At 33.7% G+C, this 24621-nt stretch overlaps 1 protein-coding gene and 1 long non-coding RNA gene across 3 annotated transcripts; both read left to right on the forward strand.

Annotated features, from left to right (window-relative positions):
* Nucleotides 1-6007: 6007 nt before the first annotated feature.
* LOC107858883 (polygalacturonase QRT3) lies at nucleotides 6008-9338 on the forward strand. Its single transcript, XM_016703687.2, has 3 exons — nucleotides 6008-6526; nucleotides 6631-6867; nucleotides 8139-9338. The coding sequence occupies exons 1-3, from the start codon at nucleotides 6296-6298 to the stop codon at nucleotides 9138-9140; spliced, it is 1470 nt and encodes a 489-aa protein (XP_016559173.1). The 5' UTR covers nucleotides 6008-6295; the 3' UTR covers nucleotides 9141-9338.
* Nucleotides 9339-10885: 1547 nt separating this feature from the next.
* On the forward strand, nucleotides 10886-14696 carry LOC124895948. Of its 2 annotated transcripts, none has more exons than XR_007052196.1 (3): nucleotides 10886-11328; nucleotides 12525-12583; nucleotides 14439-14696. It is a non-coding gene; the product is annotated as an uncharacterized LOC124895948 (long non-coding RNA). The 2 variants fall into 2 exon arrangements; XR_007052197.1 differs by having other exon boundaries at nucleotides 14442-14696.
* Nucleotides 14697-24621: the final 9925 nt, after the last annotated feature.

Genomic DNA, 24621 nt, shown 5'->3' on the forward strand with positions numbered 1-24621 from the left:
ATTGGATTAGATTTTGTAATATTTCTCTTAGAAAGTGATCCTCAAACATTTAAAGAAGCGATGACGTCTTCAGACTCATCCTTTTGGAAAGAGGCAGTCAATAGTGAGATTGTTTCAATCTTAAGCAACCATACGTGGGAGTTAATTGATCTTCCTCTAGGAAATAAACCTTTAGGTTCTAAATGGATCTTCAAAAGAAAAATAAAAGTGGATGAAACTATTGACAAATACAAGGCAAGACTTGTAGTAAAAGGCTTAAAAAGGAAAGAAGACCTTGATTACTTTGATACATACTCGTTTGCAACAAGGGTAACGTCAATTCGGATGTTAATTGTCTTGGTGGCAGTATATGGTCTTGAAATCCATCAAATGGATGTGAAAACAACATTCCTAAATGGAGAATTGGAGGAACAAATTTACATGGAACAACCTGAGGGTTTTGTGGTTCCAGGAAAAGAAAATAAGGTGTGTAAACTTGTTAAGTCACTTTATGGACTAAAACAAGCACTTAAACAATGGCATGCAAAGTTTTACCAAACCATGTTGGCAAATCGGTTCAAGATAAATGAATGTGATAAATGTGTTTACATTAAAGACACTCCAAATCACCAAGTCATTATTTGTTTGTATGTGGATGATATGTTGATCATCAGTAGAGATATTTCTAACATAAATGCTACGAAATGAATGCTCGAGAGAAAGTTTGATATGAATAACCTTGGAGTTGCGGATATGATCTTAGAAATAAGAATCTACAGAACTCCACAAGGATTGACATTGTCACCGTCTCATTACATTAAAAAGGTACTTGACAAATTCAAGTGTTTAGAATTTGGTATTGCCAAGACTCCATTGGACGTGAGCTTCGCACTTCAAAAAAATGAGGGTCAAAGTGACTCACAGTTGAAATATGCAAGAGTGTTGGGATGTTTAATGTATATCATGAACTATACACGACCAGACATAACATGTGTTATTAGTAAGTTGAGTCGGTACACGAGTAATCCCAATAAAACTCATTGAATGAAAATGAAAAGAGTTTTGGGGTATCTTAAATACACTTAAGACTATGCTTTGCATTATAATAAATATCCCGCGGTACTTGAAGGATATAGTGATGCAAATTAGATCACCGGATCGAATGAAGTAAAATTCACGAGTGGATATGTATTTACTATAGCCGAAGGAGCAGTTTCTTGGAGATCATCCAAACAAACATGTATTACTCGCTCTACAATGGAATCTAAATTTATCGCATTGGATAAAATCGGTGAAGAAGCAGAATGACTCCGAAATTTCTTGAAAGATATTCCTTATTGTCCCAAACCATTGACACTAGTATGTATACACTATGGTAGTCAAGCTGCAATAGGTAGGGCAGAGATCATGATGTATAACAGTAAATCTCATCACATAAGACGGACACATAATACCGTTAGAGAACTTCTCTCTAGTGAAATTATCACCGTTGACTATGTAAAGTCAAAGGATAATGTGTCAAATCCACTTACAAAAGGCCTATCTAGAGAATGGGTTGAGAAGACATCCAAGGAAATAGGTTTACGGTCTAGGACAAGTCAGCATGACGGTAACTCTACCTAGCAGATTGGAGATTCCAAGAGTTAGGTTCAAGGAGATCGAATAAAGTTGTATCTGACAGGTTCAATATTGTCAATATATCAAACTCATTCTCATGATGTAGACAATGTTTAGTAAATAAGAATAAAAATTATGGAGTGAAGTCTTTTAATGGTTATCTAAATTTGACCAAATGGTTTAATCTACATGATTGAACATTTAGAAATTACCTATGTGAGGGTGAAGTCGAAGCCGCTTCAAGGAGAATGTTTGTAAAGGCCTATTCTCTAAGCTCTCATGAGACCAGGATATGTTCATGGATGAAACGAACAAAATCGTGAGAACCATAAATGGTAAAAGGTTGGTTGTGTGACATGTGTTGTCTAGGTGTACATTAAAGCTCGACGGTTTAAGGATATCAAATCTACCGATTGACCGAGTGAATTCGATGCATGTTCACTACGAAAAGTTCAAAGGGAAACCCATTTATTCAGAAGAAATCAATCTTTGGTTGATGATCACATACTTGTCCGTAAAGTTTATGAAAAAGTAGCCATTCCCCATTCATGTGGGAGATTGTTGGGTTCTAGATCAAAAGTGTGTATGAAAAATGGAGGAAACCAAGTGGAGGGAAAGAATTGAGATAACACTCAAAAATGGACAGTGTACTAAAAAGTGAAAAGTCTACTAATTCTCCCACATTGGTCGGAGAAGAAAATTTTCAAGTGTTTATATTATGAAATACTTACTCCACATGGTAAGTGAGGCAAGAACCAAAAGGTGCCTTACACCGTCGTCGTCGCTCGCTCGATTCGGCTTCAGCTTTTGCTTCTGTTTCGGATAAAACACAACATAGTTTTGCCTCCATTAAAATGCATGCATGCAGTGCAAAAACTGCAGAGATACGAAATGCTGCTTCGGAAGGGATAAAACTCTTCGATGAAATAACACACTAATTTGAGAAAAGAGGTATTTTTTGGATGGTTGTGACTGTCCAGTAAAAAGATACACTAATTTGATGAACAGAAATGACTGTTCTAAAGAACACATCTTTTGAAATGAACCATTGCCTCTTTTCGGAAGAGGCACCTAATGGCTATATAAACCTGCATTTATCCACAGATTTAGGAACAATAATTTTTTCTGCAAAAGCACTTCTTGTTTTCTGAGATACTCCGTGTGAGCATCTAATCGTTGAGTGAGTTTGACGAATCCAATAGTTTGAGGTACCGCTATTGTTAGATTGAAAGCCATTTTATCCTGGGAGGAAAATTTCATAACCTGGGTACTTGAGGGGAATTATTTCCTTAAGGACACTCCGTGAATTCGGAGGACTTGGCTTTAACTTTCTGTTTCATCTTATTTCTGAAATTATAACACACTTCTTGGATAGATCATTTTTTATCTTGTGTTGAAGGTGTTGAAACTTCAAGTTGCTCTTGACAAGTTTGGTTGAAGTGTATACTACATAACATACAGATTTTGTGTACCCAAAAATATTGAAGACAACATGTTAAACACCCTTCACTTTCAACTCAAAGTTTGTGAGTTCGAGTCACCAAAGGAGCATAAGGGACGGGAGCAGTGTCGGAACCAGAATTTTCACTAAGGGGTTCATAAGTGAATATAAAAACTAATCGAAGGAGGTTTAACATCTACTATATATACATAAAAATAATTTTAACCCTGTATATATAACATAATTTTTCACCGAAGGGAGTTCGAATAAACCCCTACCTCAAATGTAGCTCCGCCCCTGGGCGGGTGGTAGCAAAAGAGTTGGGAGCTACTCAGGGTGGGTTAAAAAGATTTAAAAAGTTTAAGAATAAGTTGGATTTCATGCAATATCAATTATTATAGAGTTATATTCTAGAAATTCCAAAATTTGGCAACTTGTCTCCAAAGTGTTTGTTATTTACTGTTGATTTTACTTATGGGAGAGGGAAAAACAGAACAATTAAAAAGAGATACGTGGCCAGTATGAATCATCTTCAAATAGAAATTAATTTTGTCCTCATAAATGAACATGATGAAGTTGTGTTTGAAAAGATCAAATAAATTCAAAAGATACCTACTATAGTAGCTCAAGTCAAAAATATCAAACAAATTAGGATATTTACAGTACCTAAGATTAATCACCAGTTCACCTCCACATTGATAAAAACAAAGTAGCTAGATTAGTTAATAAAAAAAAGAAAAGAAAAGAAAAGAAAAAACTAAGACCTCTAGTTCTAGTATCGTCCTATTTTCCTAGTTCCTAGTTATTTATAAGCAGTTCTCAACCGTATTTTCTTTTAATGAAAGACAACTCTAATTTATTAGTATCATAAAATAGCTGCTATATTTTAAAGGGAGTAGTATTTTTTGTTCTTGTAAATGCTGATTCTAGTTTTGTGATGTATGATTCAACATATTTAGCTTTCAGTTATTTTTTTTACGTAGAAAATATGTTATATCTAGACTATTTTTAGAAGTGTACTACTCTCAATTATACGGTAACAATACAACTTTAATATAACAAGTAGATAGTTAAACAATTTGTTGATAAAAAAAAAAGATAGTTAAAACAGTTGAACAATTGATAAATTTAAAATTTAGTGAATATTTATAAGCAAATAGATAAAAAGAATTGCACATTTCAAACGATTGAAGGGCAAATTTTCTTAATCAAATATCACAAGGATTAAGATTATAATTTATCAGTTGTTAAGGGACCAAAAGTTCTATTCAATTCAAATAGAAAACATATAGAGCCAAATATACTCCTAATTATTTAATTCAAAATAAAATAACTTTGTCTCCGTTACATTTTGGGAACAAAATTCACTTATCATTAGTCAAATAGCTTAAGGATACTCTTCCATCAGGCCAAGTAACTCTTAAAAAAAACACCTTCTCTAATAACAGTGGAAAAAGATATATATCAAAGGTTTTATCTTGTGAACCATATTAATATGCTGGCCGTTGACCAATTAGAGAGTAGTCTGAAATTAACCAAACGCAGTGGACCATCAAAAACTTCACGAGAAAGTTATTCCACTCCCTCTGTCTAATTTTAATTGGACATATTTTATATTTACATGGTGATTAAAAAAATTATAAATTAAAGAATGAATTTTATTATTTTATCCTTTAGAATATCAATGATACTTATTGGGCATAGGAATGAACATTGAAATTAAAATTATTTACATTTAATGTATACAATTATTTATTGGGGTAAAATGAGAAAATAATAATTAATTCTATCATGATTTAGTAAGTGATCAACTAATACGACACATTTATTTTTAGTAAGATGACCAACTAAAATAGAATGGAGGGAGTATGTAAATTACTCATCTTTCGTTTTACTAGACTGCTATACTTAAAATAGTTATTTTTCAATTTACTTGTCCAATCTATGAAAGTAAAAAGAATTTATTATATTTTTCTCTTTCTACCCTAGTATTAAATAACTCCAATAAAGTACCAACTCTCCCTCTCAAATATCGTTTTTCTTGACTCTTATACTAAAAATAGTTATTTTAATTTATAAAATCAAGAGAATTTTGTCATATATTTTTTCTAACTCTTAGTATTAAATAAATACATAAAGAAAAATAGTCAAATTTAGAATTCAAAACATCATTAATAATGTTAATTTAGAGAAATACACCTTTAGCTAAAAATTTTTAACGAGTATATCAAGTCAACAAGGTTCAAGTAAAATAAAGCAAAGAGAGCAATTATAGTCATGTTAAGAGTTCCAAGACATTACAAATAAAGTTAATCTAATAGCATACATTTTTTATCAACGTTTTCGTGCCAAGTCAACAAAGGCCAAGTAAAATAATACGAAGGAGTAATACTTCCCTCCCATCCGTTTCATTTTATTTTATACATGATATTGATTAGGTATGAAATTTTAAGAAAAAATAAGTCTTTTTTTTAAAAAAAAAAATTGTGATCTTAGTATTTATAAGACTAAAAAATTGTCATTTAATATAAAAGTAAAATTGAAATTAAATTGTTTTCAAATTTATAAATCGTCATTTATTTCAGAACAAACTATATAGGAGGGAGTATAAATGGTCTTGCAATTCAAGATTTCAACACCTTAAATCAACATTCAACAACTAACCAATAATATCTCAAACAGATCTTTACTTCATTATTTGTCAAAAAAAAAATCAAAAAAAATAAGTGTTTTGCTAATTTAATTATTTGCTTAAGATACAAACTTTCTTTCCCCACTAAGCAAATATTCAAACTTAATGAATTCATTCACCTTTTCAACTAATTGCCAAACTTTGTAAGGATGCTTAAAGTGAGAAGTTGGTCACTGCTTTACTTTTCTTTTCTCCCATGCCATAAGAAGAAGAAAGAAATACTATTCAACAAGGCAACCCAATTTACACACATATTTAAGTCATCCTATGATAGATCTTCAAAATATAAAAGAATAATAACATTCAAAGAGAGCCTTTATTTTTCTCTGTCTATTCTCACACTCTTTGTCTGTTTAGATTTCTTAAATCTAACTTTACTTACTTGCCATTATTTTGTTTTTATTTGCTAGATCTCTCTCTTTTCATTGCCTACCTATCTTGTCTACCCCCATTTTTTTTTTTTCAAAAAAAGAAAAAACTTCTTTCTTAGTATATATATGGGAACCTAGAATGTTTTTTCTTGGACTCATTGACATTGGTTGAAACTTGACACACACAAATTGAACATGGGAAAAAGAGCATGGGCTTTTTCTCTTTTGTTCTTGGTTGTTTTGGCTTATCTATCCCATGTTCATGGAGATGTTCATCCTGGAAAAAAACAACATGATCATCAAAAGAAGAAAATGAAAGCTTTTAAAGCTTCATTTATTCGTCGCGATTCGATTGCTAAATCTCCTTCTCCATCTCCTTCTCCATCTCCATCTCCATCACCATCACCATCACCATCAGCAGTGACCGTAAGTCTTTTTCTTTTTTTCTTTGGTTTATCAGTCTATGAATGTTGATTAATTAAGAGCAAATTAATTAGATATATATGATGTTTATGTGTATTATTGATTAGGTTACACCAGGTCCAAGAGTATATCATGTAACATCATATGGTGCAGACGCAACTGGGAAATTAGATAGCACACAAGCAATTCTACAAGCAATTTCTGATGCACTTCAGGGGCCAACAAATGGTTTCTTGATGCAAGGAATATCAAATCTTGGTGGTGCTCAAATTAATCTTGAAGGTGGGAATTACTTGATCAGCCAGCCATTGCAGTTCCCCGTTGTCGGCCGCGGCAATCTCATGGTACGCTTTAACATCTGCTATAACATGTTAAATTACACCGAGAACAAAAAAAGAATAGTAGTACGGTACGTATAATTGTCAAAATGTGTAAGGTGGCATATTAATGTTTGGAGATGATATGAAATTAATTGACCATTGTACCAATTTCTGATTTCAACAGTGAAGTAGGTAAAATGAGAAATGATATCAGTCTTCCTTCTAGACTATTAAGCTGCATATGTTAAATATTTGTTGGAACATTTGTGTTACATATCTGACGATAGTTTTGATTCTTTTTAAAATGTGACTATTGACTTGACCTTTTTAAGTCCTTGTACAATAAGTTCAATTTTCAACACACATGTATTGGCAAAGTTTTAAATGTCATTACTTTGTGGATGGTAGTATATTTGAGTATTTACACCAAATCATGTTAACTTATTATAATTAAATAATTTAATGAGGTAAAAATGCATATGAATCAATGGTACTAAGTAGTACTTTGTATATAAACTAACACATGGTGCTATAGGGATTTCTTTGATTTTTTTTTTTCCCTATAATTTTAGCCCTTAGATAAATGAAACACTGATTTCCATGGATCAGAAGATCTATATCCACTGCTTTTAATTTATCTGACATCTTTTGAATTTTGTGTTCAAACAACTCTACTTTTGACCTTAATTTTTTTTTAATATTTTTAATTGTCAATTATTGTAAATTATAGTACTTTTTAGATAGTTTTCAAATATATAACTTTTATTTTGAAAAACTTAAAAATTTCATGTCTGAAGTCACATTCAAACTTAAACTCTTTCACCCTCGGAAATCAAAAAAGCGCCACATACATTGGAATAGAGGGCTTACTATAAGTATGAATTTGATTTTGAGAATATGGTGATATCAGGGAAAAGTCTCCTAAACTACAGATGTGATCTTGTGAATTTGATTTTTATTTCTTTTTCTACTTTCTTTTTTTCAATATTTCCATTTGACTTAAATTTTGAAAAAACAAAATTAATTTCGGCCTTCACGATTTTAGCTGCACTAAATCTCATACTAAATTCCTTTTACATTGTCATTTTAGCTGCTCCTTTACTATTAATATTTAAATTCCTTTTAATTTTCTCGAACCTTAGTACCTGCCTCTTTTAAGACCTCATTTTTTTTGTATTTCTAATTTGGCTCTAGCTGTTAATTTTTTTTTTTTTTTAGGCTCTAGCTAGTACTTTTAATATTTCAACTTAGCCCTAAATTGTTAAACTTATTATTTTTTTTTTTTTTTGAAACAGATTCATGGAGGAACACTAAAAGCTTCAGATAATTTTCCAACAGATGGATATCTCCTCGATTTATCGACATCTTCAAACAATGCTCCTGAATATTTCTTTGAATTCATAACCTTAAGAGATTTATTGTTGGATTCTAATTTCAGAGGAGGAGGTATCCAGGTGATAAATTCACTCAGAACAAGCATTGACAATTGTTATATTACTCATTTCACAACAAATGGTATTTTTGTCAAAGGTGGTCATGAAACATACATTAGAAATTCTTTCCTTGGACAACATATTACTGCTGGTGGTGATCAAGTAGAGAGGAATTTCTCTGGGACCGCGATAAATATAATTGGAAATGACAATTCTGTTACTGATGTGGTGATTTTTTCAGCTGAAATTGGTATAATTTTATCAGGCCAAGCAAATTTGATATCAGGTGTACATTGTTACAATAAGGCAACTGGATTTGGTGGCACTGGAATTTACCTAAAACTCCCTGGTTTAACACAAACAAGAATTGTGGATTCCTATTTAGATTATACTGGGATTGTGGCAGAAGATCCAGTTCAGCTCCATATTTCAAACACTTTTTTTCTTGGAGATGCATTTATTAAATTGAAATCAATAAATGGTCTTGTGAATGGAGTTAACATTGTGGACAACATGTTTGCTGGATCAGATAAAGGGATTGATATTGTTCAATTGGACCAATCTAATGGACATTTCAAGACAATTGATCAAGTTGTGGTGGATAGAAACAATGTTAAAGGGATGAATCTTAAGTCTACTATTGGAAGTGGAGTTGTTCAGGGGAATGGTACCTCATGGATTGTGGATTTTAATCCAATTCTTGTATTCCCTAACCTCATTAAAAATGTTCAATACACTTTTTACCCTAGTAGGAACTCTTTCGTTAATCATGCTTTAAGAAATGTATCGAACAATCGGGTTTGGATTGAATCACAAGAACAAGTTCCAGCTAGTGTTTTCGTGGTGGTGAATCAAGGGACATGATCGATCGAACATGTATAGGATCAAGAAATTAACAAGCATAGGGATATTATATTATTATTTTCATCTTGTCATGGATCAAAAATCATTAGAGCTCTTGAATCATTCTTTTTCAAGAAATCTTTATGTTTAATGTGATTTTATTTCGACCCATGGAAAAAAGTATAATCCAACAATACAAGGAAGGCTTTTTTCTTTTAATAGCAATTTTTTTTTCTTTCCAACTAAAGTTCAATGCATGGAAAGAGTACTTTTTGATATCATTGTCTTTTTTCTTCTATTATACTATTATTTTTTTAACTCGATTTTTATACTTACAAGTTTCTCAAGAATAATGTACGTCTAGCTCTAGAAGCCAGGTTAGATGAAGGATGGGGTCTCATCAAAATTTCCAAATTATTCATTATATGCCTAACTTTGAGAATTTGATTAACCAAGGATTAATCCATTTGTTGAAATACGTACTTAAGGGTCAATTCCCATTTGGAATTTTGTAAGACTTTAAAATAAGGATTTGACTTGTGAAAATTTCGTAGTATTGACTTGAACTTCCTCTTCCAAACGGTCAAAGGGACTTGTAATGTGAGGTTGGGAAGGGAAAATTATTTTCCTAGCTTTTTTTTATTTGTAACTAGAAGAACAAAAATATTAAAAGTATGTTTTTCTAAATATTTATAGTTTTTTTCTATATACAGTAAAATCTCTTTATAAAGGCCATTCGTAATAAGGACATTTCATTATGACGACTTGACTTCTCCAAAATTGATTTTTATTTAAATAGTATTCATCAGTTATGTTCTAACTTCATGAGGAAAAACTATTGATGTTTGCATTTTTTATATTCATACTTTTTATAATTTTGCATGTTTTTGCTTATAATGACTAGATAAAAAACTAAAAGTCAAATATCATTATACATATATCAACACCTTACTATAACATTGTAACCACAAAACTGTCAGACAAATATTGCCCCTATAAAGACACTTAACTTCGAAGAATGAAAGGAGGCCTTTCCTTGGCATTAGAATAACTTTTTAAACTATTCTTTTTTAATAACACAAGACCATCGTAATATTTTTAATTATCATCATTTTCCCTATGTCATCATTTTTTTTTGTTTCAGTTATAATCAAAATTTAGGCTTCTATTTTCAACCATATATGCGACAATCCATTTCAAACTAACTCGACATGGTATTTATTTTTCTTTAACAAAATAGACATTGACATGCCATTGCTGGTTCAATTTGCATCACATAACTTTGAATGTGGCTTCAATTTTACCCAATCAGTGCCAATAGCTTTTAAATGAGGAGTATTTAACCACTACAACTAGTTTTAGGTGAATGTAGTTGGCCATGAAATCATCATACCATGTTGTTGTAGTAGTTGGTGAAGGTAACCAATTTTGAACAAATGGAAAATATATAATTATAAACTTAAGCTTTTCTAAGTTAAGGGGGAAAAAAAGCAAAAAAGATCAAGATTTCTACATGACTTTTATTTTATTTTATTTTTCAACTACTTGGATATTTAATTTCCTGTCTTGTGGATTTACGTTTGCAATAACGGGAAGTGTTTTCAATTATTACTTTCTTTATGGTTCAACTAATAAAATAAAGAAACGAAAGTAGTAGGTTGCTTAGATAAGGGGGAAATAACAACCTTGCTAACACCCCTCCTCATATTTCTCTTCAACTAAAGGGACTTTATTTCTTCAAAATTGTGGAAATTGATTGCGCAAAACATGATACTTGGACGTTGAAAGAAAGAAAAAACTCAAATTTAATTTTGAAGGTACTTTTAATAACCAAAGGAATATAATTCCAAAAGATTTTTCTATATAGACACTAGATTTTTTTTCTTTGTAAACCCCAAATCATGGGGCAGTTTATACCATAAGCCAAAAGAAGGAATATATAAAGGAGACAAATCCCTACCTCTTACAAATAAAACTGAAAGGAAACCATTCCTATAGTTAGGCATAAGAAAAATAAAAAAAAAAGCAAAAAAGGAGGGTTGCTCCTAATAGAGTTTAACCTTTCAAAATAGTGATTGTGTTAAAAGAATTAGACACATCAAAGGAAAAAGCCAGCTTGGCTCAAATATGAAGAGGCTTTTCTTTGACCGGATTCTGAAGTTTGGGCTCCCGTTTTCCTCATTCTTCATTGTGGCTATTATCCTCCTTGGTAAGTTTATAGTCTCGGTGAAGAACTCTTTTTTTTTTTTTTTTCTACCTTGCTCAGCATAATTGACTAAAAGATCTGTAGTAGAGTTTCCTTCCCTGAAGATATGGTTGAATTGAAAAGATCCTTCAGCTAGCAAAGAATGAATGTCGTTGATCTCTTTCATGACGTTCCAAGAAATAGTAGTGACTTTGTTAAGCATATTAATCACAATCATGGAATCAGAATCAATAGTAATAGTATTGAATCCATGATCGATACACCATCTCAAACCAATTTCGATCGCTCTAACCTCAACCAAGTTATTAAAAGAGTATCTAAAGTAAGTTGTGATTGTCATGATCAAATGACCCAAGTGATTTCTTAAAATTTCTCCACCACCGGCGCTGTCAGGATTATCTTTGGAGGATCCGTCAACATTAAGCTTCAAGTCACTAAGATTTGGCTTACTCCACCTGACAAGGATAATATTATTAGCTTAGGCTTGATATTATCCACTATAAGAAAAAATTTACCAAAGTTAGAGGGAGTTTTTAAAGAGGGAAACTGAGAAGCAAGAATCAATTGATCAATAAGGTAAGTAGTCATGCGAATGATACTACTACCAAGATTTGGTGTCCTCATATTTGTATGTGCATTTATATTTTCATATTTCCCATCAAATCACAGAAGGAAGACACTCAATAACCAACTTATGCAATTTGTTAGGAGATTTAATAAGCCATCTTCTTATAAATTAGTGTGGATGCCATCGGAAATATATGTGCCAACAACCCCAATGATTTAAAAAAAAAAAAATTCCAAACTTTCTCGGGGTTTTGAACTGTAGGTGATAAAATAGTTTTAAAATGAGGTGTAGGTGACACAAGTATTGAGTGGAGGTTCCAATTACGTAATTATGGATTAAGAAAGTTTGGAAAATTTCAAAATAATCTACAAGTTTTTAAATTACACTTTGATCCAAATGTTAGTTAATATAACGAAAAACAAAGGAAAAAAGACGCATTTTTCTCTCTTCTTATCCGTTGTTGTTTTCTCTCTCTTCGCGATATTTGTTGTTCATTGCTGTTGCTGCTTTATTCATCATCTTCTGATTCATTATCATCATCTTATACTTCATTATCATCTTCATATTCTTTTTACTGACCATTGTTGTTGTTGTTGTTACCGTAACTGCTGCTCTTTGACTAATTTCTTAGGTCAAATTTTGTTTTGTACATCACTTTCAACTTCGGCATTTACTTGAGAGGAGACTTTGGTAAGTCAAATTGTGATTTTTAGTTGAATTTGTCATCTGGGTAACTGCTAGTGTGCTGTTTTTTTAACAATAGCTAGCACGCGAATATGAATGCAACATAAGAGCAATCTATTTAAACAGATCCACTATCTGTGGCATCAGATAAATATTCTATTGCAACAAAAGACTCATGTTGCATTCATGTTTATGGTTCTAGGTTTCCGTAATATGAATTGAATAGATGGATATTCTGTTGCAATAGATTAGTAATATGTTCAAACAAACAATTAATTTGTTGCACCAGATAAGTAATCTGTTTCAACAGATAAATAATCTGTTTCGAACAACACAATACATCTCTTGTCACAAACCCAACAGATAACTCATATGTTGATCTTTTGCTATTGATACTGGATTCGAATTATTCCTTAATTATAGACATGCCGTTTATTGAGAAGAAGAAATAGACAGCATGGAAATTAAATAAGAATTAAAATGTCAAAGTGGATTAAACATAAATTTTTTATTAAATAAAAAAAATAAAAATACATAGGTAAAAGAAAAATATAATCTTAATTATTATCATCATCATTATCATTATTATTTGTATGGCCAATCGGACACTCTTCAACCAGCAACAACAGTACCCTCCTCAGCCTGCGGATCTCCCGCAGCATCCTTACTCTAACGGCGGCCAACTCCCACTATAGGTCATGAACCTCCTTCTGCAATTTTCGCATGATGTCTCATAAAATAGCGATATCCCATGCTGGATCAACCATATCTAGAACACCCATAAATTGACAAAACACTTAAAAACAAGTAAAGAAAAGAAAGAATTCAAATGTAATACAACATATATTTACACAAAAAGCAAGAAAAAAACTTACCAGAGACAGGGAAAAACTATCAAGTCCTCGAAGAGAAAGTAGTTGAAGGTGTAACAAAAGCAAGAAATAAATATAGTGTAGTAGAATGAACGATTGAGTAAGGAGGGACCTATTTATAGAGGATTGAACTTGAATGTGTTAGGCAAAATGTCGCAACTGTTCACCTCCATTTATTAATGACATTTTTCATTACTGTGAAAAGTTAATGTCAAAATATAGTGCATTTATGGCAACAGATTGTATATCCGTTGCGTCAAATAACACATATGTTGCAATAGATATACCATCTGTTGCAACAAATCGATCATCCATTTTAGAAGTTTTTTTTTCTAACGGCAGATTCATCAGTCGCAACAGATGGGGAATTTGATGCATCAACAACATTGTTTGTTTGTTTAATGTGTTTAGACAAAAAGTCACGGTCACGACTGTTCACCATTTTTTTAACAAACAAACAATCATCATATAACTTAATTAATCCAATGTTGTGATTTTTTAATTAAATAATCTTTCTTTTACGGTTATAAATTGTGTATATCATTTAGTTCCTTATTATTTATTTACGAACCATTTTTCATATTAAATAATAGGACAATCATGACTTTTCACCACCCTCTCACCAATAACCCCTTTTATATTAATAACCGCCTGTTGCAACATATGATCCATCTGTCGCATCAGATTAAACTCTGTTACCATAAATGCTCAATCCCTACCTCTAATCGTCAACATGTTGAGAATATGAAATAAATAGAATCAATGATAATTAAATATTAAATAAGAATTAAAAATTCAAAGTCGACCAAACCAAACATAGATTTTTGAATCCCTTAGGTAGATCTAATATAAAAAAGGAAAATACATACGCTAAAAGAATAAAACATAACATAATTATTACTACTACTACTACTACTATTATTATTATTATTATTTTTATTATTGTTATTACTATTATTATTGTCAACCGAACAATTTTTATTCGGCAGCAGCAGGGTCCCCCTCAGCTTTGTTCCGAAGTCGGCCAAATCCCTCTGGAGTTCATCAAACTGCCTTTGAAGTTTCCGTAAGAACTCAATATGGATATTCTTGTATGAATCTGGATCAGCTATATTTGTATTGTAAGTGTAGTAGAATGAACGAGTGAGAGTGAGTGATATGTAAGGAGGCTAGAGAGACCTATTTATAAATGATTGAATTGGAAGGGGTTAGTCAAATAAAAAGCCACGACTGTTCATATCCCTTAATTAAATAAAATTGGTGACTTTTCGAATATGTAAATTAAAAAAAAAAATAAATCTAAATACAACATTTTATCTTTTATTGTATTTCAGAAAGAAAAGAAAATTGCTTTAAAATAAATCTAACAGATGGGTAATCTGTTGCAAAATATATTCCATTTGTTAGATAACTTACAACATATTGACAGTCTGTTGTGACAGATGGATATATCTGTTTGACTTTTCAACTGATATGTCATATGTTGCAACAGATTGATCATCTGTCGTAACAGATGTCTGTAATTGTTATATAATTTAAACAAATTCGACGTCTGTTGCAACTTGCTAGTCATCTGTTTATTCAATTTAAGCCATAGATAGTCTAGGAAGAATAAGGTGTGTACAGATGGATCCACTATCATATGTGTGAGAGTTAAGTAAGTATTACTAGTAGGTCACCGGACAACACATACAAAGTACAATATTTTTGTGAATGTAGTTTTTAACCGATTAGGCACTGATCATTCAAAAAAGATCCTACAGTGTACAGTTAAATTTGATGGTTCAAATTGATAAGACTGAGGCCCCCATGAAGATGGTGCAGATTCCCTATTACGAATTACTGACAAGCGTTTCTCATGTTTATGCGTGTCAAGTTTTGAGAAAGGATCAATATTTGGTGTCATTGCAGAGAATCAATAGCGATTGGACTTAACATTAAGTGTGATTGGACTCTGAGAACACCTTCGAAGCCTCGCACTACATCAAACAAGAACAAAAAACCAATAGAAATTCCCCTAGCCCAAATTCATATGGAAGGGTTGATCGAGAAGATGATTATACGCCAAAAGAAGTCGAAGAAGAATGTCTGTGAGGCAAAGAGGAGTTAATGAAAGACTATATTATTTGAGAGCTAATTGAAGAAGAGACATAGGGTAGAAAGTAACTTCTAGAGAATCTGGCCGATGGAGTTATCTTAAAACATGAGAAATCTAAATCAAGTGCAAATATAAAAATATATCCGGTAATGCAAATTCGTATGTTGTCTCTATGAAAGAAAAATAATACAGATGAACACTTTGCTAGGGAGATACGACTAGGTAGAGTGGTCGGGATTATCACCTAGATAGAAAAAAACAGAATACCAAGAAAGCAACCTTATGTGCATCAAGGGTTGAAATGATGTACAGTAAGTCTAGAAAAGTTACGCCAACAATAACTGCAGTCAAAGTAAGGAATCTAAGTGAAGAAAGCAATTTCTGAATTTTAAATTGTATCCCATGCCTTCTTATTTATGGTTCCGATTAGGTCCACTACTATTACCCTCACCGAAACCACAAATGAGATTGAAAGACAGATTGAGTGTCTTTACTTCCTTAGAAATATGGATTAATTGATTGTGTTTTCTTGCCTTAGCATGCTTTCAAAATTTCTTGGAGAAGATCAGAGGCTTGTTGTAGTATGCGAATTCCGATAATTTTCAAGCTTGCCTCCAGCTTGCTGATTTTGTATTCAAGCTGGTTGTTGCCATCTTTGAAGTTGGTATAGAGTTCCTGGTCTCTTGTGAGCTCGATCAGGAATACTACCTTCAAAGTTGTGGCATTGAAGAAGGCCTTCAGAATACTTTCTTCAAAAGCCTTAAAGGATACATGGAGGGTCGCTGTGTTTGTTTTAGGTCAAAATGTGTTGATCCACACTCAAGCAATGGTCCCAACTATTGAATGGATTACTTTTATTGAGCATTTCTCAATGCAGCTTGCTCAACCATCCCTCAAAGGATTCGATAAATTAATATGCAAGGAGTTACATAACGTTTGATCTAAACCAACTCTACCAAGCCTATCAAATGTTACGTAACTCCATCTTCATTATCCTATCAAAAAACTTTGTCTGAGTTAATGCACAAATCAAACTAGCTCAATCTCTCAGCCTTTTTACTGATCGATATTCTCTAATTGTAATTGAAAAGATATCCACCATGCAAAAGTTTATACTGTCAGCAAAAATGCTTGCCACAGTGAAAGGTCTTCTGAATGCATCAATAGTAATCTCTTAATACCAAGTGAATTTCTTGTCATCAACAGAAATTCTTGCCGTAGAGAAAGTTTTGGAAAGGCATGACTAGGAATATCTCAAAATCATTTGATATTGAGATATTACTATTGATGTCTTCAGAAGACCTTTTATTGTGGTAATCATTTCTGCAATAGTGTAGACTTTTGCATGACGGATATCTTGTTATCTATATTAGAGAAGAGCGATCAGCAGAAAGGTTAAGAGACTGAGCTCGTTTGATTTATGAATTAAATTAGGCAAAGTTTTTTGATAGGATAATGGGCCCGAAGTTATGTAACATTTGATAGGCTTGGTAGAGCCGGTTTAGATCAAATGTTACGTAACTCTTTGCTTATTAATTTATCAAATATCTTGAAGGTTGGTTGAGCAAGATACATTGAGCAACGCTAGATAAAAGTGAGTTGTTCAATATTTGGGACCATATCTTGAGTGTGCATCAGCACATTATGACCTAAAGACATACACAACGACCCTACATGTATCCTTTAAGGCTTCTGAAGAAAGTGTTCTGAGGGACTTCTAGAATGCCACAACTTTAAAGATGGTGTTCATGATCGAGATCACAAAAAATCAGGAACACTATACCAAATTGAAAGACTGTAACGACCAACTTGAATACAGAATCAACAAGCTGGAGGCAAACTTGAAAATTATCAGAATTCACATACTAGAGCAAGCCTCTGATCTTCTCCAAGATATGTTGAAAGCATGCTAAGGCTATAAAACACAATCAATTATAATCATATTGCTAAGGAAGTAATGATACTCAATTTTCCTTTCAATCTTGTTTGTGGTTTCGATCAGGTCAACAATAGTGAACCTAATTGGAACCACAAATAAGAATGCATGGGATGCAATTTAAAATTCAAAAATTGCTGTCTTCGCTTAGATTCCTTACTTTAACTGCAGTTGTTGTTGGTGGAAGTTTTCTAAACTTACTGAACAAAATTTCAACCCTCAATTTCCTTAAAGCAGATTTCTTGGTCTTCTGCTATTTTATATCTGGGTGATAATCCCGACAATGCTACCTAGTCGTAGCTCCCTAGCAAAGTGACAATCTACACTATTTTTCTCTTACAGAAACAACAGACGATTTTTTCATTATCGGATGCACTTTTATATTTGTACTTGATACAAATTTCTCATGTTTTAAGATAATTTCATCGGCCATGTTCGCTAGAAGTTACTTTCTACCCTATGTATTCTCTTCAATTATCTCTTAGTTGATTAAGTCTTTCAGCAACCACCCATTTTCCCTCGAAGGCATTCTTATACTGTACCTTCTGGCATATAATCATCACCCCGAATAATCCAACCATATAAATTTAGGCAAAGCCAATAAATATATTGGTTTTCTATTCTTATTAGATGCATTTCTAGGCTTCGAAGGCCTTTTCAAAGTCCAATGCACCCTAAAAGTTAGACCGATCACTATTGAATCTCTTTACAATGACAGCAAAACTAGATCCCTTCATAATACTGGGAAAATAAACATGAGCAACAACTGACATTAAATCTTAATAGAGTATTAGAACCATATTCATGGTCCCTCAGCCTTATCAGTTTGGACCTACTAAACTTAACTGTAAAATTGTAAAAATAGCATTCACAAAATCAGTGTACTCTATGTGTGTTTCAACAATAACATTATCAGTAATACATACCTCCCACTGTAAGACCCTACAAGTTTTCTCGTTGGCTAAGCCTTTAGAGCATGTTAAAGGAAGCTTTATACTTAGAAATTTGGCTAAGTGATGAGACTAAGTAATTTTCTAGACTTTAGAACTTTGAAGATTTTATTTCTGACCTTTCTGAACTTCGATAGTTGATATTTTAGCTAATTCATGATCCGGGAGGTCAATGGGTGTTCCCGGACAAGTTTTAAATTTTTTGGACCATGTTTATACCTCGTTTGGTGTCCTAAAATAGTGGACCAATGCGATCTTGATGCACCGTATTGCCCATCGTGTTGGTCAAATTTTGTGCAGAAAAAGTACTAAGGCTCGATGCGGCGTGATGCGTCGAGTATAGCGTCGATGCCAATGATGCGCCGCATTGAATACAACGTCAATGCCCAGTTTTTCATCTTTTAAAATTCGCATCCAAAGGGGCAATGAAGTCATTTTTTCCTATCTCCTTTCAGTCAAAACACGAAATTATTCCACCAAAACACCAAAATATAGTTATTCCACTCAATTATCTCAAGAAACACATCCTAGGGTTTTTACCCAAAGTTCAAGTATCTCAAAATTCCTCCGTGAACTTTTAAAATTTATTCAAGAATTGGGTTTCCCATAGCAAGAGCTTCAAGAATCACCCATCAAAATTAAGGAAAGTATCCCCAAGTCAAGAGTTTAATCAAGAGTCCTAATTTAAGGTATGTGGGGTTTCAAGAAGGACAATCCTTTTGTCCGTGTGCCCAAAACTTGATTTTTATTTCAAAGATACATGATTTTATGAGTTTTCCTATGAATTTGAAGTTTGGGTTTATACTCCATGTTACTGTTCATGATATTATGAGATTTTCAATGTTTTAGAAGTTGAATTACATGAGTATGATTATATTTTTATGCCATGAATTTTGAGATGTCTTACTATGAGATTTATGCATGGGTCATTAAGCCCTATTTAGAGATTACCATTCAAAGAATTGTTGTACTATAAGCACCCCATGAATAGAATATTTTCAGATTATTGAGAAAGATTTGATCTTTTGGTCATAATAGAGTTGAAATCCACTTTACAAAATGAGATTATAGACTTCATAATTGATTTCCTTATGAAATATGAGATTACTTTTAAAGTGGATTTTCTTGAGATTTTGAGCATAAGATTGGGAGTAGTATTTAGCACTGAGTTGGGCATGTTACTAGGGTTTCATACCCTAGAACTACGTGTCATCGTAGGTTGAGATATTTATTTTTACTATATGTGGGTAACTGAGATAGTGATCATTGAGTTAGATTGTTATATTCCGATGGAAAGGGTAGAAAAGCCCTAACCTGACAGGGGCTAGTCGTGGGACATCATGAATACTCACATGGTGTACATATCGGGTATAAGAACCTCCCTAATAGAAGTTCCCTGCTCTTAAAATAGTTCTTTGATATAAAATATTTACTATGCAGAAAAAAATTCCAGACTTTATCTAGATTACATGATTTGAGAACAAGAACTATATACAGTCTTTAGAACTAAGTGTAATGGCTCATGGAATTCAGATTATATGTTGTACTATTCATAACTTTGTATCTTCAGATTTTGGATTATGTTAGCTATGTGAGCCATTTATATTTAGCGTGTATGATTTTATATCCTCTGATAATATTGTTTTACAAATTGCATACACCCCCATATACTCAGTACATCTTTAAAGTACTGATCCACATATACGTCTATGTGCTACATTATCTCATAATGTAGGTTCAGGTGCTCAGCCTCAGAAGTGACAACAATCTCCGAGTGCCTTTGTCTATATTCCGCAGTTGGTGAGTCCTCATGGTTTGAGGACCTACTTTTTAGATTTTCAGTTATGATATCAGTATTTGCATCTTTATATTTTAGCGCAGTCTGGGTCAGTTGGGGGATTTGTCCTAATGGCTTTCTAGTTTTCGAGTAGTTAAGGCTTGTCAGACTATTAGTTGTTTGTCAGACTTTTCAGTATTTGTGTTTCAGATAGTATATTTTCAGTCGTTTCAGTTATGACTTGATGAGATTCAGTATTATTATCTAGTTTGATTTCTCAAAGTAAGTGTTGGACATAATAGCAGGCTCAAAGGGTTAGCTTGGGCTACTTGTAGCCTTAAGCACCGTGTGACGTCTCGGGATGAGATTTCGAGGCGTTACAAACTTAATATCAGATCCTAAGGTTTAAGTATTCCTAGGGAGTTTGACAAGCCACGTTATGTAGAGTCTTGATCATCGGTGTGTAGCAGTCACATCTATGAGCAAGAAGCTACGAAACATTTTAGTAAAAAGTCATCTCTTTCTTTTAAAATCTATCGTGCCTACAATTGTCTCTATCTGCTATTAATTCGTGCTCTTTTATGACAAAAATGCCTCCTCGTTGAGTATGCAGAAACAATAATAAGACACCTCAACCGGTTGATCCCCAGAATAAAAATGTGTCTCATGCTGAGTTTCGGGCAGCTTTTCAGGTGCTAGCCCAGACAGTCACCACCAATGTTTAGGCTAATAACTAGGCCGCAGTTCCATACTAACAAGGATGTAATTTAACTGTAACCAGGATTCGATATTTTATGAGGATGAATCCGCCAAAGTTCTATGGTCGAAGGCAGGTGAAGACCCACAATTATATCTTGAGGAGGTGAGAAATATCACCCAAGTTATGCATGTATCTGAGAAGAAGAGCATAGAACTGGACTCTTATAGGCTGAAAGATATTGCTTATGAATGGGTTATGGTGTGGAGAAAGAATAGAGGGGTAGGCTTCTGCTCCTATGACTTGGCAGGTGTTCTAGGATGTATTCTTGGACAAGTTCTTCCCACTTGAGATGAGGGAAGAAAAGATAAAGGATTTTATGAACCTAAGACAAGGCTCTATGACTATAAAGGAGTATTTCCTTAATTTCAACCAGTTAGCTAAGTATGCTCCTGACTTGGTAGCTGACACCCGATCTAGCATGAGTAAGTTTGCGACTGGAGTATCTGGATTAGTGTTGAAAGAGTAAGTTTGCGACTGGAGTATCTGGATTAGTGTTGAAAGAGTGTAGAACTAATATGGTTAATAGGGATATAGATCTTGTTGGGATGATAATGCATGCCCAATAAATTAAGGTAGATAAGGTAAGGAAGAGAGATAGAGTCAGAGAAAACAAGAGAGCTAGATCAGAGCAGCATGAGTATGGTCAGACTAGATCCCAAGGAGGGAACTGCACACAGTTTTAGAGACATTTATCTATGCCAACGCCTTCATTAGCTAGTGCTCCCACACCTAGTACCAGACAAGAGTAGTGGGGTAAGTCTTCTATGTCCAGATCTCAGAACAGTGTGAGTGGGAAGCCTAATCGATCCCCGTGTGCCAAGTGTGCTAAGGATCATGGAAGTAGATATTTGTGGGGATAGAAAGGTTATTATGGATTGGGCAGGAGGGTCATGAAATTAGAGATTGCCCGCATTCTAGGAAGGGGAATAGATATGTCCTGCCTCAGACTCAAGCTACCAGTGCACCAGCTCCTTTAGCCCGTCCAGCCCCTTCTTAGGACATTTCATCCAGTACCGCTGGCGGAAAGTACTAGAACTAATTCTATACTTTACCATTCTTCCAGGATCAGGAGGATTCTCTAGATATTATAACTAGTATGCTTCGTGTCTTTCACTTTGATGTTTATATATTGTTGGACCCTGGGTCAAGTTTTTCTTATGTGACACCGTTGGTTGCTGTGAATTTTAAAATAAGTCCCAAAAATATTCCGAAGCCTTTTTTATTTTCTACTCCAGTAGGTGAGTTAGTTGTTGATAAGAAAGTGTATAAAAATATCTTGTCATTGTTCTTCATAGAGTAATATTTGTTGATTTGATAGAGTTGGAGATGGTTGATTTTGATATTATTCTGGGTATGGATTGGCTTCACTCTTGTTATGCATCTATAGACTATTGCACCCATGTGGTTAAGTTTCAATTTCCTGATGAGCCAGTCTTTGAGTGATCAGGAAATTTTATATCTCCCAAGAGTCATTTTATATCCTATCTCAAAGCCAGAAAGCTAATATCTAAAGGTTACATCTACCACCTAGTTTGATTTAAAGACACTAAGTTAGAGACTCCGACTCTTCAGTCAGTCAATACAATTAATGAGTTTCCTGATGTTTTTCTGGAAGATCTCCCAGGGGTACCTTCCGATAGAGAGATAGAGTTCAGGATTGACCTTCTTCCTGACACACAACCTATTTCTATTACTCTATACCACATGGCACTCGCAGAACTTAAGGAGTTGAAAGAGCAACTCAACGATTTTCTAGATAAAATTTACATAAGGCCCAGTATTTCTTCTTGGGGAGCCCCTGTCCTGTTCATGTAGAAGAAAGATGGTTCTTTGCGTATGTGAATTGTCTATCGTCCACTTAATAAGGTAACATCAAAAAATAAATACCCTCTTCTTAGAATTGATGACCTGTTTGATAAGTTTCAATGTGCAAGTTATTTCTCAAAGAGAGATCTTAGATCCGGCTATCATCAACTTAAAGTAAGGGAGTGTGATATCCCAAAGACAGCCTTCCGAACCCGTTATAGTCATTTTGAGTTTCTAGTCATGTCTTTCGGGCTAACCAATGCTCCAGTAGCCTTCATGGACCTTATGAATTGAGTGTTTAAATAGTACCTTAATATGTTTGTCATAGTGTTTATAGATGATATTCTTGTTTACTCCCTAGTGAGGATGACCATGCAGATCATCTTAGAATTATCATGTAGACTCTTAAAGATCATCAATTGTTTTCCAAATTCAGCAAGTGGGAATTTTGGCTAAGTTCAGTTGCATTTCTAGGTCATATTAATTCAGTCGAAGGTATTAGAATTGATCCCTAAAAGACAGAAGCTGTAAGAAATTGGCCTAGACCTATCTCTCCATCTAACATTAGAAGTTTCTTGGGTATAGCTGGCTATTACAGCTGATTTGTTGAAGGTTTCTCATCTATAGCGTCTCCCATGACCCGATTTACCCTAAAGAAAGTTTAGTTCCTGCGGTTAGATTTCTACGAGAAGAGTTTTCAGGAGTTGAAGACTCGACTCACTTTGGCTCTAGTGTTAACTTTGCCTGATGGTATTGATGGTTTTATGGTGTATTGTGATGCCTCTAGAGTTGGTTTGGGTTATGTGTTGATGCAGAGAGGTAAGGTTATAGCCTTTACCTCTAGACAGTTGAAGCCTCATGAAAATAATTTCCCAACCCATGATCTTGAATTAGCTGTTTGGTTTTTTCTTTGAAAATCTGGAGACACTACCTGTATGGTGTTCTTGTTGATGTTTTTACTAGTCACAAAAGCCTACAGTATATGTTTACTTAGAAAGAGTTGAATCTTTGACAGAGGAGGTGGTTATAGTTGTTAAAAACTTATGATATAAGTGTATTGTATCATTCGAGCAAGGCCAATGTAGTGGAAGATGCCCTTAGTAGGATATCTATGGATAGTGTTGCTCATGTTGAGAAATATAAGAAAGAGTTAGCTCCTGAAGTTCATCGTTTGTCTAGACTGGGTGTTAGGTTGCTTGATTCGGCTGTGGGGAATGTTTGGGTTCAGAGTACTTCCAAATCCTCTTTAGTTTAGGAAGTAAAGGAGAAGCAGGACATGGATCCTAGTTTGGTCAAACTGAAGAAGTCAGTTAAGGACCAAAAGGTAGAGGTTTTCTCCCAAGGAGGAGATGGTGTGCTAAGATTGCAGGATAGATTGTGTGTTCCTAGTATTGATGAGTTGAGGCAGAGAATTATGCCTAAAGTGTATGGAGCACGATATTCTATTCATCCTGGTGCTACCAAGATGTACCGCGACTTGAGGGAAATCTATTGGTGGAGTGGTATGAAAAAGGATCTAGCAGGGTTTGTGGCAAAGCATACAACTTACAAACAGGTTAAGGTAGAGCACCAAAGACCTGGCGGTGTTATACAAGAGTTTGGTATTCCCGTTTGGAAGTGGGAAGAAGTGAATATGGATTTTATGATTGGTTTACCTTTTTTGCGTCGTCATTATGATTTCTATTTGGGTTGTTGTAGATAGGTTGACTAAGTCAGCGCATTTCCTACCTGCGCATAAATCTTATACAACTGAGGATTACACTAAGTTGTATATTCGGGAGTTATTCAGGTTTCATGGAGTTCCCTTGTCTATCATTTTGGATAGGGGTACTCGGTTTACTTCCC

The sequence above is a fragment of the Capsicum annuum genome, chromosome 2 (assembly GCF_002878395.1).
Source record: "Capsicum annuum cultivar UCD-10X-F1 chromosome 2, UCD10Xv1.1, whole genome shotgun sequence".
Taxonomy (NCBI): domain Eukaryota; kingdom Viridiplantae; phylum Streptophyta; class Magnoliopsida; order Solanales; family Solanaceae; genus Capsicum; species Capsicum annuum.